The 20534-nt window shown below is 44.4% G+C and overlaps 1 protein-coding gene across 6 annotated transcripts in view; it reads left to right on the forward strand.

Annotated features, from left to right (window-relative positions):
• CSMD2 (CUB and Sushi multiple domains 2) overlaps positions 1-20534 on the forward strand; it is a 661810-nt gene that overhangs the window by 598443 nt on the left and 42833 nt on the right. For 5 of the 6 annotated variants that reach the window (XM_061184511.1, XM_061184512.1, XM_061184513.1 and 2 more), the window contains exons 50-55: positions 1784-1969; positions 2786-2980; positions 4709-4882; positions 6496-6669; positions 12608-12781; positions 15899-16087. In XM_061184511.1, coding sequence (XP_061040494.1) covers positions 1784-1969; positions 2786-2980; positions 4709-4882; positions 6496-6669; positions 12608-12781; positions 15899-16087 — 1092 coding nt within the window. The remainder of the gene's footprint in view (positions 1-1783; positions 1970-2785; positions 2981-4708; positions 4883-6495; positions 6670-12607; positions 12782-15898; positions 16088-20534) is intronic. The other variant, XM_061184516.1, reaches the window with a different exon arrangement.

Raw genomic sequence — 20534 nt, forward strand, 5'->3', positions numbered from 1 at the left:
GCGGCCTCTCTTGTTGCGGAGCACGGGCTCCAGACGCGCAGGCTCAGTAGTTGTGGCTCAGGGGCCCAATTGCTCCGCGGCATGTGGGATCTTCCCAGACCAGGGCTTGAACCCGCGTCCCCTGCATCGGCAGGCAGACTCTCAACCACTGTGCCACCAGGGAAGCCCCAAGAATGTTATCTTTTAAGGGGTTGCCTTGTTGATGGTAGGAGAATGTTGCTCTTTATGGTTGAGCAGGTATGTCTGGCAATGGGGGAGGTTTGGTCGAGACATAAGGCAGATACACCGTGCACACTAGGCAGGGAGAGGAGGCCAAAGGGCAGAGAAAATTTTTTGTTTAAGTTTTTCTTGTCTTGCATAAAATATGAATTTTATTTCACAGCCTAAAAGTTGAGAATTACGTTTTTATTCAACAGACTTAAGCCCAGAAGACAGCCTCTCAGCTAGCTCTGAGGGACCGCTCCGAAGTGGCAAGGGAAGAGCCAGGATGTATAGGAGTTTTTGCAACAAAAACCAGGTGGTCAGAACATCAAAAGATTACTGTTAATTAAAGAAAACCAGACATCTCAGGTTAATGAGTTTAGCGCTTTTCTCTGTACAAGATGCCAGAGTCAGGGCTGGTTGAAATCATTCCTTTGAAATGCACCTTAGCTATCTAGGGCCAGCATCCTGTGCTTTCCATTCCTGAATCCCCTCAGGGTGCACTGTCGTGGGCAGCTGCTGTGGCTGAGGGGGCAGCCTATTTGTCTCCATCCTGAGCTCCCTTAGCGCTCACCGTTGGGGGTGGCTGTAGGGCTGAGATGGCTGCAATATCCTTTGTTTGCTGAAATGGCAGGCAGCCATATCTTTGTCTACAATTTCCACCCCTTCTATTTAATGCTTATTTTGGTGATCCTATTTTTAACTTAACAGAGCCCTTCCTTGTTCACTTTTTGTTGTTCTCTTTTCAAAGCCCTCTCTTCTCATTTTATTATACGTCACCTTGACTTTCTCAAGATCAGAAGTTTAAAGTTATATGTCTTCTGTTACCTGAGTTAGTTCTGTTTCCTAAAGGAGACTTTTCTTTCTATTTTTAATCTTATCTTGTTTATCACTTTCATGCTACTGGCTTTCTTCATTTGTATAGTGATCTTTAATTGTTCATATTTCAAAGTAAAGGCTAGGTTGATTTTTCCAGGTAACAGATGTGGGTTACCTTTGTTATTATTATATGCAGCTATCATTGCCCACTAGGTGTCTCCCATGAATAAGAAGTTGAGTTGATTATGTGGCAGAGATAAGCAAATGGAGGAGCAGGCTTTAGGCTGAGAGCCTTTATATTTAAGGATTAAAAGAGCTTTATTCCAGGATGCCTACTTCTACCATAGCATCCCTAATTCTCTCAAGGGAGTTCTTTTCTTTTTTCTTTTTTTCCCTTCAGTGGGTAAGAAAACCCTCTCTGTTTAGTTTGGAGAATGGCTGCCTGAATGTCTCTACACTGTGTTTGTGGGAAGGGATGGAGAACTGGTCTCACCCCATAGCTCCCTCCTGTATATTTTGTGCTGCAGCTTCTCAACTCCATTTAATCCAACAACACACTTCTATCTGCATTTCATCTTCCAAAACTATTTTTTTTCATCTCCTCTACTGATCTTCCCATTTTCTTTTTTGTTATGAGGCTTTTCCCTCTTATTGGTCTTTACTGTCATTTTATTAGGGCCGCAAGGGAGAGGAAAGATAAAAATATGTTCTCAGAACACCATCTTGAAGCAGACATGCTCATAACATTTTTTTCCTCCGCTAGCTCTTTCCTGTGGGCTTCCTGAGGCCCCCAAGAACGGAATGGTGTTTGGCAAAGAGTACACGGTGGGGACCAAGGCTGTGTACAGCTGCAGCGAAGGCTACCACCTCCAGGCAGGTGCCGAGGCCACAGCAGAATGTCTGGAGACAGGCCTATGGAGCAACCGCAATGTCCCCGCACAGTGTGTCCGTGAGTCCTTGGGTAGGGGACGGGGGTGTGTCAAAGGGCTGGGGAAGCAGCTGAAAAGATTCCTGCAAGGAGCGAGCTAAAAATCCAGTAATGGGAAAAGACATGCCCATGGAAGCTGGGGACTCAGAGAGCTGAGACAAGTGGGTACTGCCATCTACCAACTTGGGTTCCCATTTGAAACTGCTTCAAAACATTGATAGACCATTGCTCCCTGAGATGTTTCCATAAACCATCACAGAATGTAGGAATGACTGGTCCACTTCCTTTTAGATGGAAAAACTGTCAGAAAGTTGGCATTAATGGCCTTTGATCACAAAACTCTAAAATAACAGAGATATACTTCAGTTTTAAGGCCAAAGTCACACACTGGCAGCCTAATGGGCTATATCTAGTCTGAAGATACAAGGTTTTGTGTTTTTGTTTTTGTTTTGTTTTGGTTCTTTGGCCTATGCAGTGCTTTATTAAAAATTTTTGAATTTCTTCCCAACATTTTAAAATCAGAAAATTTTACATAAAAATTCATATTTTTAGCTTCTGTTGAAAAAGGCAGATCTGACCAATTGGAATTTGCAGTCTCACATCCACAGTTCAACGCTGAGTGCCACCTCCCTTTCTTTTTAAATTGGGCAGATCTGCCCACCCCAGGTTGCTAATTCCCCACCCAGCTCACTTCACTCATTGACCACACCTGCCTGGGGACTAACGGCTCTTGGATTCATCATTACTGCGTTACGGTCTCCCAGTCCCCAGCTCTGGGTTGTCAGTGTCTTCCATAATTAATTTATTAATCCTCCTCTCTGCTTTTTACCTCCCCAGCCGTGACCTGTCCCGACGTCAGCAGCATCAGTGTGGAACACGGCCGATGGAGGCTAATCTTTGAGACGCAGTACCAGTTCCAGGCCCAGCTGATGCTCATCTGTGACCCTGGCTACTACTACACTGGCCAAAGGGTCATCCGCTGTCAGGCCAATGGCAAGTGGAGCCTCGGCAACTCTATGCCCACCTGCCAAAGTAAGCCCAGGAGGGCAGGGTGGGCAAGTTTGGCACAGTGCCTACACCCTGAGCCGTCTCATACCTGGGCTGAATTGGGGAGGGGGAGACGAGGAGTATAGCCAGGGATTGCAGTGAACCTCCTTCTGAACACTCATCTAGAACCAGGAGCTGGGGAGAGGCCTATTCCTTTAAGGAAGCACTTCTCAGCATCTTGTCCTCTTATTAAAAAGCTGCCTCTGTCCAGGTGAGCATCCGCGAATTCATTTATTCCACATTCATACCAGGTATTGTAGAGGTATGAGGAGAGAAGGTTGTGGTTCCTGCCTACAAGGAGCTGAGAGTCTACTGGAGAGGCAGACAAATAAAGAAGCAAGGATAACAAAGTGTGATAAGACCTATAATGGGAGTGTGTATAGGGGGAATGAATATAGCGCAAGGGACCAGGCCACCTAAGTGTGCCTGCGTCTCCTCCATTGTAAGTTGTTTTTCTTTGGTTCTTTAAGATAGTTTCAAAGGTCAGGGTCCCTGGGAAGCACCTCTGAGATGGAGGTTTGTTAGGGAATGCCCTTGGGATCACCACCTGGGGAAGGGAAGGGGAGGGGAGGAGGAGGGGGAAAGGGGAAAGGGAGGGGAGAGGATGGGGATGGAGAGGGAGGGGAGGCAAGAGGAGGAGAAGAAGTAGGAGTGGGAAGATGGAGAAGGTGATCTCTGATGCAGTATCAGAGAAGGCCTCAGCTGACCCTGCAAAGAGCTCTGAATCTTGGTGGCCCTTCAGAATTGTCACAAGTTAGGGCAGGAGGCCTTTATACTTCCACACTGACCAAACACTGGGTGCAGGCTGCCCCAGGAAGAGAGCATGACCTTAGGTGGGAGGACTCTTTAATCAAGGCAGTCTGAAGAGGGCTCGCAGCAAGGGGTTGTTTGCCAGCGGCTGGGGAAAGAAGTCCTTCAGTCCTAAAAGGGGGTCTGAGTGGGTCAGCACAGCATCCACCAGTAGGGATATTCTGATGCTATTTACTCAATCAGTAAAGATGTGATAGAGGAAGGAAGTGTTTGTGAAGGGACAGAAGGAGATCACTTATCAGGGCGCAGGGGGACATTTGAGACTGGGTAGGAGGAGTGGTATCTTCCCAACACCTATGACCCAAGACACTGTTACCTTTGTTCATCCAAGTCCAGACTCCGAAGTGGAACCATGTATGTGACAGAGTAGGAGTCACGAGCGTGGAACAGCTTCCTTACAACGAAGGCGCTCACGTCTCAGTGCAGCCAGTGGCGTCTGCAGCGCTCTGTGGAGAAGGAGTTGAGGCTGCTGCCGGGCTCGGCAGAGAGCACAAGGAGAGTGCCTGCCAGTGTCTGCCCTGGACGCCGAGGAGCGCACCACAGAGTTGCCATCTCTCTGGCGCTGTGGTTCCTAACAAGGGTGCACATCCAAAACCCCTGAGGAGTTTTGGTTTTCTTTAATACACATGCTTGGGCCATATCTCCAGAGATTGTGAATCGTGGGTCCAGAGTGCAGCCTGGACATTTTTAAAGCTGCTCGGGTGCTTCTGGCGACACCTCCAGTTGAGAATCACGGGCCCAGCGTAACAGCACAGCCGTCACGGTGGCGACCCGTATTCTGGTCATGGGTCCCATTAGAGTAGGTTAAACAGATCTTATTTTTGTCATTATTCTTGCTAATCAGAAGCAGCACGTGTCCCGTCTCTCGGGGCTGGCTTCCTGAGCATTTTGTGGTCTTTGTAGTCATCTCCTGTGGAGAGCTCCCCATCCCGCCCAATGGGCACCGCATCGGAACCCTGTCCGTCTACGGGGCGACGGCCATCTTCTCCTGCAACTCCGGGTACACGCTGGTGGGCTCCAGGGTGCGAGAGTGCATGGCCAACGGGCTCTGGAGTGGCTCCGAAGTCCGCTGCCTCGGTAAGTGACCTCTCTGGACCTCTCCTGTCCCTTTTCCCCTCCTCAGGACAGGTTAGATCTTTCCAAAGCTGCATTCCAATCTTTGAACAGTACTGTTTTACCTACTGTCATAAAATGCTTAATCCAAACAGCTATTGGCATCTACCATAACCAAAACCCTGAACTAGCTTCCCTTGGAGCACCCAAAAGAATGCAAAGAACTTCAAGTCTGAGGAGACAAACCTTTGAGGGGCTCTCATTCTGATCAAAAAGACACCCCCTTCTTATTGGCCCTTGTATGATGGGTGAAACCCCAGTCCCACCTCCAGGGACACTTTACAGACACATTCTTGCAACACACCTAAAATACCATTTATATTATTGGTTTTTGCATAAGATCTTAGGGGAAAATCCAGACGATCTTTTTGACCAACCCAATATGTATTAGCAAATTTTACACACATATGTATACAAAAATACAATATTATATGTACTATATTATATAATAAATAAATATTTTTGTCATTAGCTTGTTTTATGACAAAAACATGTCAATGTATGACAAAAGCATAAAAACCAACCTGGCTTACAAAGGACAGAGTTATCATTTCCCCCATAGTTAATCCAGTCCCTGCCTAAACATTAGATACTAAAGTTCTCTCTTCTCTCACACCTTTCTTGGACCCCTCAACTCCAAAAGAGGGTCCCAGCTACACAGACCCAACAGCATAGATTGGACGGTCTGTTCCAGAGTGTACAGTGCTGCCCTCCCCCTGTCTCAGGCCTCTATTAGAGACACAGTCATGAGTCATTTCCACACAGAGCCAAAAAATGCTAGTGGAAACACTAGAAATACACTCTACCTAAACCCCATTTTAAAAAAAAAACTCACCTAGGTTTATATTATCTGTGTTCCTTGCCACTCAAGAAAGAAGGATGAATTTAGCTGAGCCACCTGGTCTTACATGGTTACTTTCAACACGACCAGACTTTTTTTTATTCTTTTTCAAATTCTTTTCCCATTTAGGTTGTTACATAATATTGAGCAGAGTTCCCTGTGCTATACAGTAGGTCCTCGTTGGTTATCCATTTAGAATATAGCAGTGTGTACACATCAATCCCAAACTCCCTAACTATCCCCCCCCCCACCGCCCCGTTCCCCGCTGGTAACCATAAGTTCGTTCTGTCAGTCTGTAAGTCTGTTTCTGTTTTGTAAATAAGTTCATTCACAACTAGGCTTTGACTGCCTTAATGAGACCACGGTGCCCTCCATGCAGTCGATGCTCTGGAAATGCTGGCTGATGAGAAAAAGAGGGGGACGATCCCAGAGGCAGGACAGTAACAGTGATCATTTCTCACCCATGTACAGACACAGAAACTAAAGCTCAGAGATGGGTAGCCATTTGGAAAGCAACCTTGGGATTTGGGGTTGCCAAGTCTTCAACACCACTTCTATCACATCTAGGATTCCTGAAATCAGTCCTGGATGCTGCAGTCAGGGGGAGGTGGGAAAAACGATGGGTGGTCCTTTTCCCCACCGTCCATGTCTCCCCCTCCCCTCATTTGACCAAGTCCCACCTTATTTTCTATAAGCTCCTCTTCAATTTACTCTCTTTTCCCACATCCCACCAAAGCTGGACACTGCGGGACCCCTGAGCCCATCGTCAACGGGCAAATCAATGGGGAGAACTACAACTACCGGGGCAGCGTGGTGTACCAGTGCAACGCCGGCTTCCGCCTGATCGGCATGTCTGTGCGCATCTGCCAGCAGGATCATCACTGGTCAGGCAAGACCCCTTTCTGTGTGCGTAAGTATGGTACCCACTCTCCCTAGTCACGGGCTCAGGTGCAACATGGACTTTCTCTTGTGTTGTCTTCATTAGGTTAGCTAGAGGTTTTTGTATGTTTTGTTAATGTTTTTCAAAGACAATAATTACATCTGTTGTTTTCAGTTTTCTGCATCATTAATTATTGCTTCCACCTTTATTATTTTCTTCCTTGTGATTAACTTCTTTGTTCATTTTCTCGCTTTTGAATTAGGAATTTAGTTCATTTATTTTCAGTCTTTCGTTTTTATTGATTATTATGGATATAAGTATTTAAGGCTATAAAATTTCTTCTGATCACTGCTCTAATTATATCCCACAGATTATAAAAATTAGTGTTTTATTATTTCTCAGAAATTCTGTAATTTTGATATTAATTCCCCCTTTCACCTAGAAGTTTTTTTTAATAAAAGAGTGTGTGGTTTTTATTTCCAGATGGAAGGACCTTTTTGATTTTTACATTGATATTCATTTCTAATTTATTGCACTGTATATAATATTTCTACTTCATGGAATTTACTGAGGCTTCCTTTGCGGCCTGATATTTGATCAGTTGTTATGAATGTTCCATGTGCATTTGAGAAGAAAGCGTATTAGTGTCTTAAGTTCTATATATAATCATAAGACGTGCCTTATTGATTTTGTTGTTTATGTCTTCTGTATGCTTACTTATTTTTTTGTCCACCTGACCTGTTTTGTTCTGAAATTTGTGTTTCAAAGTTTTCTTTTATTAGTGTTCTTCTATTTTTCCTTGCATTTCCCATAGTTTCTGTTATGTAACAGTAATTGCTTTATTTGGTACATAGATATTCATAACTATTATATCTACATTGAAAATTGTCATTTTAGCCTTTAAAAATATCTTCATTATCACTTTTAGTATTTTCTAGTTTGAACTGTACTGTGTCTAATACTATTAGGCTTATGCCTCCTACTTTCATCCTTTGCCCATTTGCCTGGTATACCTTTAACCACCCTTTATTTTAGACTTTCTGAATCACTTAAATTAGTTGTGTCTGTTATATACATCATAGAGTTGGGCCTTGCCTTCTGAGCCAGTTTGAAAATCTTTTTCTTTTAATAGGTTAGTCAAATTCATTCACGTATATTGTTATAACTTATATGTTTGGTTTTAATTGTCATGTTTAATTATTATGTGTAAAATATAATACACATATTTATTTCTTTCTCTGTATGATGTGTTCTCTTTGCTTTCTTTGCTTTGCTTTTTTTTTTTCATTTGATATTTAGGAAAGGTTGTTAACTTGTATGTCCCTTTCCTGTAGTCAGTGCATTGACATACCAGGATCCTTTTTCAATATGTTCACATTTAAGATGGACTTTCTCTTTCTAGCAGCGACTTTAGATCAATATTCCCCTGCTCCTCTCCTCTCCTCTCCTCTCCGTACAGCCTTGCTCTCTACAAAGGCTTGCGACAGAAGCATGAGAAATAGTTCTGCCTGGGTTTAGTGTTTATTTTTCTACTTACACGTAACTTAAAGTTTACAACATTGTCTGTCTTCTAGTTATGCTGCAGGCCTGGGCTTTCTACAGTTTTATTTCTTCTTCTTGTTAGTCTGCATTTTTGGGATTTCGATGGCCACTGTTTATTCTCAGTTGCCTGGAAGTAATTTGGAAAAATTTTCACTTTCTAAAGTTCCATAAAGTGAGCCTTTATATAAAGTGCAGGTTTTGTTCTTAATTTTGTAAGGCAGGTTTTTGTTTTTAATTCTTTTTCATTTGGTTTTTCATATATGAGATGGAACAATGAAATAATGAGCCTTACTCAGCAAGCAATGCATGAAAATTAGTCTTAATAGTTTCTTAAGTATTAGGTTTACAGAAGGGAAGACCTATCTATATTCAGTCAGCCTTCTAGATGTGTCTAAACGAAACATGTTTGGTTTAATCCAGGAAATGCAAATTCAAATGCCTTTAAGAAATTGACACAGAATATGTGCGAAAAGATTTGGGTTATAAATAATAGGGAATGTTGGTTGGAGTCTGAATAAATGGAGGATGTCTGCCTAACCTAAGATACTTAATTTTGCACCTGGTCCTTACTGAAAGGCAGTATAGTAAAGCATTTGGACACTTGGACCCTGGACTTAGATTGCCTGGGTTCAAGTTCCAGATCTACCACTACATAGCATGTGGCTTTAAGCAAGTTAGCTTATCTCACTAGGTCTCTTTCCTCATCTATGAAAAGCAGGTACCTCAGAGACTATTGTGAGTATTAAATAAATCAATACCTGTGAAACGGTCAGATGCTGCTGTTGCTGTTGTGATGATAGTGTGGTGGTGGTGGTGGTGATGCCACTGCCCTATCACATCACAGAGTCCAGGATCTCTTGTACCAAGCTCCATTCTCTCCTGGAGCACAGAGTTTTAGGAAGTATCTGGAGTAGGACGGCAAGAGTAATAGAACAAGTATTTAAAAGTGATTGCTCTGTGGCAGGTACTGTGTTAGCTGCCATCACCTATGGACTCAAGGTTTATGATATCAACCAGACTCTCAGAACTTTCCAGCTGCCCATCTACATTTCCTCAGTCAGCTCCCTTGTCCATTCCGCACAATTTCACAGCTAATTCACAATTTCACATCCTTTCTGAACACCCGTATTCTATTTGTCAGCAAATAGCAAATAGTGAAGAAGGCCTGAAAGCAGAGAAGCTAGGTTTAGAACTCAGACGAGCTACTTAGAAACTGTGCCCCTTGAACAAGTCCCCAGACTCCTCTGAAACTCTCTTTTCCTATGAGGATAACGATGGTGCCTACCTCACGGGGTTGTGGGGATTAAATGACATAATGCATATAGACCCCAATAATTATTAGCTAATCATATAATCTCACTTTCTACTGTGCAGAGAAAATAGAAGCCATCAGATAATAACCGCTTCCACTTCCTGCTTCCCTGGCTCGCACGTCTGTCCTTGTCTGCCTTCATCCTTGTCCCTTCCCTCCCATCTAGAAGGAGGCCCAAGGCTAATCCCTCCATGGGTCTCTGGACCTCCTTCCCTTCTGCCTTCCTATTAAGCTTAGTCTGTTTTCACTTCTCTCCTCTGAACTGTGGACCTTCCATTTCTATCAATTTCCCTCAGCCTGTAAGACCGAATTCAAGAAATCTTTCCTTAGTACCTACTTTGTGCCAGGTGCTGTGTTAGGTGTTGTGGGGAAAGATGAATTGAATGTGCCATAGTCTCGGCCCTCAGGAAATCTGGGTCCAGTGGTGCACGTGCTCGAGGTCCAGTTAAGAGCCCCCGCCCAGCAGAACTCCTCTTTCCCTTCCCAGTGGTGTGTGCTCCTTCTCCCTTTGCGCCTGTATTCCTCAGGGCTCTCCAGAGAGACAGAGCCCTCTGGGCCATCTGACGAGTCTTGAACTGTCCCCATGGGTCTGTGACACTCCCACCTCCTGTGAGCTTGGTTTACTGCTTTGCTGACCACCCCTCCGGGTCCTTTGTGGGCATTTCGGTCAATCTGCAGCTCAGAAGCTGGTCCTCCTCCCAAAGGTTTTACTCCTGAGTCCTCCTCTCTCGCTCTATACAAGTGGTAATTTTAGCCTTTGGGGTCATGACCCTTTGTGAGTCTGGTGAGAGCAATGGATCCTCTCCCAAGCTGATCGCAAACACCCAATATTTTGCATGTAATTTCAGGGGAGTCACAGACCCTATGAAGCTTACCTCCATTCTCCCACCACTTCACTAACCTGGCAAAGTCCTGCTCAGCCTTGAGACCCAGCTCAGAGGGCATGCCATGCCCTCTGTGGACCCTCCTTAACCACTCCCTCCCTAGCAGAGGGTAGGTGCCCCTCCTGGGCACCGGCCTGTCTCGGCACCAGCCATGGTGACAGCCTGCATCCCTGCCTGCTCTCCTACTAGGCTGAGAAGTGAGCCCCCTGAGCTCCTTGCATATCATCGGTATGTAGCTGAGTGTCTCGCACTTAGTGCGCGGAAAACATTTAATGAAGAGCAAATGTATGAATCTGTTTTTAAAGCAACCCTGTTAATGCATATTGAGATCCTTACTTTACAGATATAGGAGCTGAGGTGTAGAGTGAGTTGTCCAAAGGAAGGAAAGGACAGAGCTGAGCTATAAACCCTGGTCTGCTGGCCTCCTAGCCCATTCTTGTCCCACCACGCCAGGCAGTCTTGAACCCCTGTACCCCGTTATAACAGCACGCCTCTGCCCAGCTCTCTCTGCTAGAGTCAGGGATGCTACTGTTGGGATTTACATAAGAGAACGGGCCCAGAAAGACAGCAGATGTGGCCACAGCAAAAAGTGGGTCCTACTTGGCCTTGTTCCCCGACCTCCGTCCATACCATTTGGGTTTGGGGTGGGGTCCTCATAAATCCAAGTAGTGGGATACGAAAGCATTCCTCATGGCTCCTCAACGTCTCACAGCTAAAAATCCAGAACCAAGGGAGAGGCCTCAAAACCATCAAGTGGGAGTTCAGCCCAAAGAGACTAGGTACCAGGCAGGTACTAAACAGAACGAGGGACTAGGGGGCAGAGCCGAAGCCAGACATCCACCATTCATGACTCACTCATTTGTTCGTTCACTCAGCAAACATTTATCAAGCTCTTCGTGTATGTCAGACACTGGTACAGACATGAAAGATAGAGCAAGGAACGAAACAGAGCCCCGGTCCCAGGGAGCTTCCATTCAGGTAGAGGGAGACAGGCGATGAACAAGTGAAGAAGTACGTGCGGAGTGTTCCCATTGCTATGGAGAAAGGCAGGGCAGGGCGAGGGGGCTGGGCGGTACTGGGGAGGTTGTTTATCTGGTCGGAAGGGAAGGCCTCTCTGCTAGTGACATTTGAGGGGGCACCTGAGGATATGAGTGCGGGAGCCAAGGGATGTTCCAGCCAAGAGGAAAGCAAGTACAAAGCCTCTGGGGCAGGAACTTGCTTGTTCAAGAAAACTCGAAGAGACCAGTGCCACCGGGTGGAGTGAACTCCACTACTGGGAGGAAGGGGGGAAAGCCTGAGCCCTACAAGCACCAGAGCACTCTTCCTTCCCTGCCCAGGGCTGAACAAATTACAAAATGAAACAGAGTCATGGGTGGAAGCCAAAATATCACTTTTATTCCTGATAAAGACTAAGTTGGAACCCATAGCTTAATGTGAGAGCCAAGTGGAATCTGCTGAATAAACCCCAGAACGGGGTGGATTCACACACAGTCAGAGGCAGCACTGCACTGGGGCGGGCATCGCTCCATTGCTGGGGAGAGCCTGTCTCTGGAGGAGTGGGGCAGAGCATCGCTGCCCACAGGCCGCCGGGTCCCAAGAGGAGGAATGCAGGGCTGAGCCTTTATTCTTCCCAAATTGCACAGATGGGCCGCTCCACGTTACCCGGGGCAGAGTAAGGAAAAGAGCACGGAGAAAGGCCAGGAATTACATGAATTGAAGTCCCTTCACGTGGAAGGAGTGGGGGAAGGGTTGTGCCCCCCCTAAGACCTCTGGTTCCCACTGGTCTGTCAGAGTGACCAGTCCCTCCACGCAGGCGTGGTTAGTATTGACTCTGGCTCCGTCCAGATTGGCCCAGGAACTAGGCTGGGTCTGCATCACATGAGGGGTAGTCACCAGTGTATCTGGCAAAGAAGAGTGGAGTTGGTGAGCCAGGGGATAAGGGAGAGGAAACAAGGCGGGAGGGACAGAGAACGACGCTGTGATCCTAACACCCTGTGGAAGTCCAAGAATGACTTCTCTCAAGTTGTCCAAGCGGTGGACATGCCTTCAAAGAAAAGGGAATGTCCACATGCTGATTTCAGGGAAGCAGAATTTTGCAGCAAAAGAGACTAAAGTTAGACCTAAGGCTGAACTTCACTGATGGGTATGAGGAACGCCAAGTGAGGAGAGGATGGACTTTGGGGGATATGGAATAGCGGGAGGGCTTACCTCTCTTCTGTTCTGGTTACAGCAATTACCTGTGGACACCCAGGCAACCCAATCAACGGCCTCACCCAGGGCAACCAGTTCAACCTCAACGATGTGGTCAAGTTTGTTTGCAACCCTGGGTATGTGGCTGAGGGGGCTGCTCGGTCCCAGTGCCTGGCCAGCGGGCAGTGGAGCGACGTGCTGCCCACCTGCCAAAGTGAGTCACCCTTCTTCTCCCCTCCCCCACCCCCAGTAGCTCTGCCATCTGTGGTCTGTGACCCACAAGCAGAAGCCAGTGGATTCCATTGTGGTGCTCCTTTGACCAAATGGGGAAGACTTGGGACAGAAAAGAACCATAAATGGGGGCTTTCTCAACCCCTAGATACAGCCACGTCAAATTTCTTCACTGGTTATATAAAGAAAGCAAAGGACGTTCATCTTTCAAAATAGAAATGGAAAACCATCTTCTATTTACATTACATTACTTCTGTAGACCCAATAATTCACCATTATCATATAGAGCCCCATTCTTGATGAAAGAAAAAAAACCACAAGGGTTCAAATGAAAAATAAAAAGCAAACAGTCTAGGGGTTGGGATGAAGGGGGAGGGAAGAAAAGAAACCACGGACTCAAGAGGCAGACTGCGTAGAGGATATTCCAGCCCCATTCGGTCTATTTAGGAAATAGCTTCTAAAGCTTTTAAAGGCTGCTCACAGCAATGAAGGGCAATGGAGCTGTCTGCCTCCACCCAAGAGTGGCCTGGCAGGCTAGCTGAGGTTTGAATGGAGAGTCAGACAGAGGGAACAGTGAGCGAGGCCAGCCCTGGTCTGGAGGTTGATCAAGTCTTCACAGCTGTAAGGTGTGAGGGCTGAGACTCCCTCGGATGACGGCTCCCCCTCGCAGTGTTTGGGGGTGCACGGCGATTGGCTGTGCAGTGTGTCACAAGTCATTTGTAACTGATATTAAAGGACCAAATTTTTCAAATGATGTTTTAAAATCATGAAAGATACATTCACAGCTAACCTTAAAATAACATTCCTCTCAACATTTCAAGGTGCCATTTCGAGTGAGAGAAGGTTCTAGGGAACACAGGGGAAATTGTCGTGACCTTGAGTTGACCTTCCTTCCATCACCTATCCAGGCAGGAAGGAGTTGAGAACTGATGCTTTGGGGTGTTGTTATTCCATGCCCCCTTCTCCTCAAGAACTGTGCTCTGTCTCCCCAACACAAGGTCCTGTCCTGTAACTTCAGCTCCCCCTGTCCCAGCCCCTTCCCGGGGTGCTGTACTCAAGAGCCGATCTTGGAAACAGACGTCTCGGGTAAAATCCTTAGAAATCATGGCCTCTGGTCCTTCTCCCCACCAGCCCATTCTCTACTCTGACAGAGTGACCTGCCTAAAATGCAAATCTGATCAAGTCACTCCATGTTTAAAACACCTCCCGAGACTTCCCACTGCCCTTAAGATAATAATAGTCTCCTCTGCTGGTTTACGGGGCCCACAGACCTGGCCCAGCCTCCTGTCCAGCCCACTCTTCTCCACTTCGTCCACTCCCAGCCTCCGCTCTGCATTGGGTCCCAGCCACACTGACCCCCTTCCGGAGTCCTCACACGGTGCCCTGTGCCCATAAACCCCCCAGGGCACCAGACACAGTTTCCTCCAATGCATTCTTCTCTGTCCCCTCCCACCCTCTCTTGGTCTGGGTGATTTCTACCCAGTCATCGAGAGCCAGCCTAAATGCTGCTCCTTCTGGGAAGCCTTTCCTGCTCCACCCCCTGCACTGGGCTAGATGCTCTGCTTTGTGCTTCCAGAACATTCTCTGCTGTCCCTATCAGAACACTTATCAAACAGGATAATTGTTCATTTGTCCCTTTCTCTCTAGACCAGTAGTTCTCAACTGGGGATGATTTTACCTGCTCCCCTGTCCCAATAGGGGACAGATGTCAGAAGACATTTTTGGTTGTCACAACTGGAGGGTTTCTATTGGCATCTAGTGGACAGAGGCCAGGGATGCTGTTAAACAGAGGCCAGGGATGCTGTTAAACATCCTACAATGCACAGGACTGCCCCCACAATAAATAATTATCAGCCCAAAATATCCTTCGTACCAAGGTAGAGAAACCCTACTCCAGATTGTAAATTCTGTCATATCCTTACTGCCCAGCACAATGCTTGGCACTCAGTATATCACGATAAACAACATGAATGAATAAAGGCTACTTACCTGTTTTGTGACTCCAGCCTCTCTGAGCCTCAGAGAGGCTCATCAGAAGTTAAAACAGCTCACACCTGAAAAGCTAATCAAAGATTTTTAAGTCCTGGCCCTGCCCCCCTTATGATGCATATGAGGTTCAGGTAAAATAATGGATGTGAAAGTGTTTTGAAAGCAAAAGTATACATCATCGGGCTTCCCTGGTGGCACAGTGGTTAAGAGTCCGCCTGCCAATGCAGGAGACACGGGTTCGAGCCCTGATCCGGGAGGATCCCACATGCCGCAGAGCAGCTGGACCCGTGCACCACAACTACTGAGCCCGCGCACCTAGAGCCCGTGCTCCGCAACAAGAGAAGCCACCGCAACAAGAGAAGCCACCGCGACGAGAAGCCTGCGCACCGCAACAAAGAGTGGCCCCCGCCCGCCGCAACTAGAGAAAGCCCATGTGCAGCAACAAAAACCCAACGCAGCCAAAAATAAATAAATAAAATAAATAAATTTATTTTTTAAAAAAATACACATCATGGGTTATGAATAATATGGTCATTATTCTCAAATCTCACTCTGATTTTGAGTTAAGCTGCTTTGGAAACACTTCAGGATTTAAAAGTCAAATTTACCCCCCCAGGATTAATCTCCCCCTGAAATACTCGTAAAAGTGGTTAAAACAGTTTCCAGAAGAGCCCACCCCCCTTCCACAGCTTTGCTGAGGGAGACATTGTATCAGGGATCTGCTCACAGAGAGGAGGCATCCCTGCCCTCAAGGGATTCGTGTATTCAAACAAATCACAGTCGAGCAATCCCGGTTTGTACCAGGAGCACTGAGGAGGGAGAGGTTAACCAGTCTGGGAGGAGGTGGGAAGGCTTCTGCAGGGAGGTGATGTCTAGCTGGACATGGAAGAATGAATCCCTTAACCAGGTGATCAAGGTGAGGGGAGAAGTACAGCAACCTCAGGACAAGCTCACCTTCCCAGGCAGGATCGCCTTTGTGTAGCCTGTCTTGGTCTGGAAATTTTGCTGTACTGGAAATACGTGCCTGTTTGGACTTCTGAATTCTCATTTAAAAGAGTAGGAAAATCCTCACATCCAGGTCTCTACATCTAATGATCCCGTTCCATTGCAGTCATCAACTGTACAGATCCTGGGCACCAAGAAAACAGCGTTCGTCAAATCCACGCCAGCGGCCCGCACAGGTTCAGCTACGGCAGCACTGTGTCTTACCAGTGCAACCACGGCTTCTACCTCCTGGGCACCCCGGTGCTCAGTTGCCAGGGAGATGGCACATGGGACCGTCCCCGCCCCCAGTGTCTCTGTAAGTCGATGTTATCTACTCACAATGATCACCCGTGCCTTCTGACAGGATGGTCCATATCAAAGAACAGTCCTCCTCTGTGTGTGTGTGTGTGTGTGTGTGTGTGTGTGTGTGTGTGTGTGTGTGTTCACGATGACAGTCACTCTGGCTGCTCTATGGATGTCAGAGAGCATCTTGGGCCCTGTTGGGTTAGTTGCCACGCTAATTCTCACACTTTCTTTGTTCCTGGCTACAGGCTTATTCTCTTTCCTCTCTAGTGCTGCCACCAACCTCTTCAGCCTCCAGGGTTCACTTCCTTCAGGGGTCCTGGCTGCCTAGCGGGACACTGTCTCCCATTTTACCCCCTCCTTGCTTTTCCAGAAAGACAACACATGAACCCCTTTCTCTTGAAAGACTGAAGCAGAAATGCCACCGACCCTGGAGGCAGACCGACCTGGATTTGAATTCTGGCTCTGCCACTAAACATGCTGTGTGGTTTGAAGGAAGTCCATTAACCTCTCAGATCCTCCATTTCTTCATCTGTAACAATGATGCTAATGCCTCTTCCATAGGGTTATTAGAGGATTAAATGAGAACATCCATTAAAAGTGCCTAGGACAATATGTCTGGTATATAGTAGCTACTCAATAAACAATAACTGCTTTAACTGTAATTAGGAAAAAATATGAGGACAACATGTGGGGAAAAAAAGGATGGGAGAGGCACTCAGAATCCTGACATCTGGTTGCTAGCCTCAAACATCCTGAAGAGAAAATCAGTTCCTTGGGCTCCTGATCTCTTCTCTTGTTGCTAATGATGAACCCTGTGGGTTACTCTCTCCCCGCTCTTCCCAGTAGTAGAGGTGAAGATGCAGTCCCGAGGGACTGATGGGCATTGAGCTGGTGCCATTCAGTAGTCCTCTTATCTGTGGTGGGTCATACATATTTTGTAGGCCCCCCAGTCTGGATGACTCCATCTCTTTATGCCCTTGTGCCTCTAGATATGATAGGAGGCTGGTACAGCTACTCACCTGCCCATATTTCGCTTGCTTGAGGACCCCAACCTGGCCATCCAGCCCCATTTATGACTGACAAATCATCTGGGGTTGGAAATGGACAGCCACCTGAGTACAGTGGTGACAGCTGAGATTCAGAGTGCATGGTGGTTTCAAATTGCTGTATCTTCTGGTAAAATGAGGCTTTTATCATAATAAAGTGACCCTATCTACGTTAATTTTTTGCCCCAAAGCTTATTTTATCTGATGTTAATATTGATATTGATATAATTAATATATCATTACATCAATATTATCTATAATCATTTCCTTAGGAGGATTTAATCCACTTCCATTTTTCTTCCTTTTTTTTGTAGAGAAATATAATTCACATACCAGAAAATTCACTTTTAGAGTATATAATTCGATGATTTTAATATATTCACAAAATTGTGCAACCATCACCACTATCTAATTCCAGAGCGTTTTCATCACCCCAGGAGGACACCCTTTAGCAGTCACTTCCCATTGCCCACCACCACTCTATCCCCCGGTAACCATACTTTCCATCTGTGAATTTGCCTATTCTGGACATTTCATATAAATGAAATTATGTATGTGGCCTTTTGTGTCTGACTTCTTCCACTTAGCATAAGGTTTTCAAAGTTCATCCATGTTGTAGCATGTATCGTTTACTTCATTCCTTTTTATGGCCAAATATTATTCCATTGTATGGATATACCACATTTTGTTCATCCATTCATCAGTTGATGTACATCCGGGTTGTTTCCACTTTTTGGATATTATGAACAATGCTGCTGTGAACATTTATGTACAAGTTTTTGTGTGACCATATGTTGTCAGTTCTCTTGAATATACACCTAGGATGAAATTGCTGGGTCATATGGTAACTCTGTGTTTAATTTTTTAAGGTTCACTGCTTTCTAAAGTGGCTGCACCATTTTACATTCCCATGGGCACTGTATGAAGGTTCCAGTTTCTCCATATCCTCATGTACACTTGTTATTTTCCATCTTTTTTATTACAGCCATTCTAGCAGGTGTGAAGTGGTGTCTCATTGTGGTTTTGATTTGCATGTCCCTAATGACTAATGATGTTGAACATCCTTTTATGTGCTTATTGGCCATTTGCATCTCTTCTTTAGAGAAATGTCTATTCAAGTTCTTTGCCCATTTTTTAATTGGGTTGTTTGTCTTCATATCGTTTGTTTTAACTGTTCTTCATATATTCTGAATACTACACCTCTATCAGACATACAATTTGCAAACTTTTCTCCCAAAGATAATTCTGGATGATGTCCTTTGATGCGTGAAAGTATTGAATTTTAATGAAGTCTGAGTTATCTATTTTCTCTTCTGTTGCTTGTGCTTTTGAAGGAATATTTAAGAAACCACTGCCTAATCCAATGTCATATCATAATCCAATATCATGTCATCTGTGAAAAAACATAATTTTACTTCTTTCTTTCCAACCTGATGCCTTTTATTTCTTTTTCTTACATAATTGCCCAGCTAGAACCTTCAGTACAATGTTGAATAGAAGTGATAAAACAGACATTCTTGTCTTGTTTCTAGTCTTTGGAGTAAAGTCTTCAGTCTTTCACCATTAAGTATGATGTTAGCTGTGGGATTTTTGCAAATTCCCTTTATCAGATTAAGGAAGTTCTCTTCTACTCCTAGTTTGTTGAAGATTTTTACCACGAAAGGGTATTGGATTTTTTCAAATGATTTTTCTGCATCTATTGAGATGATCATGTGGGGCTTTTTTTTCCTCATTCTATTAATATGGTGTATTACATTGATTTTCATACGTTGAACAACTCTTGTGTTCTTGGAACAAATCATTCTTGGTCACGGTAAAATTCATTTTAATATGCTATGGGATTTGGTTTGCTAGTATTTTGTTGAGGATTTTTGCAACTGCATTCATAAGGAATATTGGTCTGTGGTTTTCTTTCCTTACGATATCTTTTGCTTTAGTATCAGGACAATGCTGGCCTCATAGAATGAGTTGGCAATTGTCCCTCTTCTTCTATTTTTAGGAATAGTTTGAGAAAGACTGGTATTATTTCTTCTTTAAAATTTTGGTAGAATTCATCTGGTTCTGGGCTTTTCTTTGTTAAAATTTTTTGATTATTGATTGTTTCTACTTATTTGTTATGATTCTCTTCAGATATTTCATTTCTTCTTGAGTCATTTTTGGTAGTTTGTGTGTTTCTAGTAATTTTTCCATTTCATCTAGGTTATCTAATTTATTGGTATACAACTGTTCATGTTCATAGTATTCTATAATCCTTTTTACTTCTGTAAACTCAGTTGGTAGTAATGTCTCCACTTTCATTCCTGATTTTAGAATTTGAATCCTCTCTCTCCCCCCGTATCTATCTCTCTCTCCCTCCCTCTCTCTCTGGCTCTCTCTCTCTCTCATCAGACTAGAACATTTGTCAATTTTCTGACCTTTTCAAAGGACCAACTTTTGATTTTGTTTATTTTCTCTATTGTTTTTCTATTTCATTTATCTCTGCTCTAACCTTTTTTATTTCTTTTCTTCCATTTGCTTTGCTCTTCTTTTTCCTAGTTTATTAGAGGGGAAGGTTAGGTTGTTGGTTTGAGACCTTTCCTCTTTTTAATGTAGGCAATTACAGTTATAAATTTCCCTCTGAGCACTGCTTTCACTGTATCTCATAAGTTTTGGTATGCTATGTTTTCATTTTTGTTCACCTCAAGTATTTTCTAATCACTCTCCTGATTTCTTCTTTGACCTACTGATTATTTAGGAGAGTGTTGTTTAATTTCCATATATTTGTGGATTTTCCAAATTTCCTGCTGTTACTGGTTTCTAGTTTCATTGCATTTTGGTTGGAGAACATACTTTGTATGATTTTAGTCTTTTAAAATTTATGGAGATTTATTTTTTTAGCTAGATAATTATTGAATGTTTTACCATTCAATAATTATCTTTTTAGTTAAGCTGAGGTTTAACTGTTCATTGAGTTCCTATTTCCAATTATTTATTTTGCATTTGAGAAATGAATGCAATATTTGTTTTCCAAATTTGCTTAATTATTTCCATAGTGTATTGTTCCTATGTAAACTTGTTCTTTTTTTATACTTAACATATTAAATATACTTATTATGTATTCCATATCTGATACTTCCAATATCAGTGTCTTTTCAAGTCTAGTTCTGCTATTGTCATTTCTGCTGATTCTCACTCTTGGTGACTTGTTTCTCATTGTTTTATTATGTTTACATTATGATCTTTTGTTTGACTGATCTTAATCTGTGGGAATCAGGAACCAAGCTCTCAGTCTGGTAGAAGCCAATGTCTAAAAACAGGCTAGGCATTCTCTCTCTCAAAAAAAAAAAAAAAAAATGGCTAATGCTCAACAATTGCTGATATTTTTTACTACAGAAAGCCAGTGGTCACTTCTTTTTCTCATTGGGATTTACA

This window comes from Eubalaena glacialis, chromosome 3 (genome assembly GCF_028564815.1).
Source record: "Eubalaena glacialis isolate mEubGla1 chromosome 3, mEubGla1.1.hap2.+ XY, whole genome shotgun sequence".
NCBI lineage: Eukaryota > Metazoa > Chordata > Mammalia > Artiodactyla > Balaenidae > Eubalaena > Eubalaena glacialis.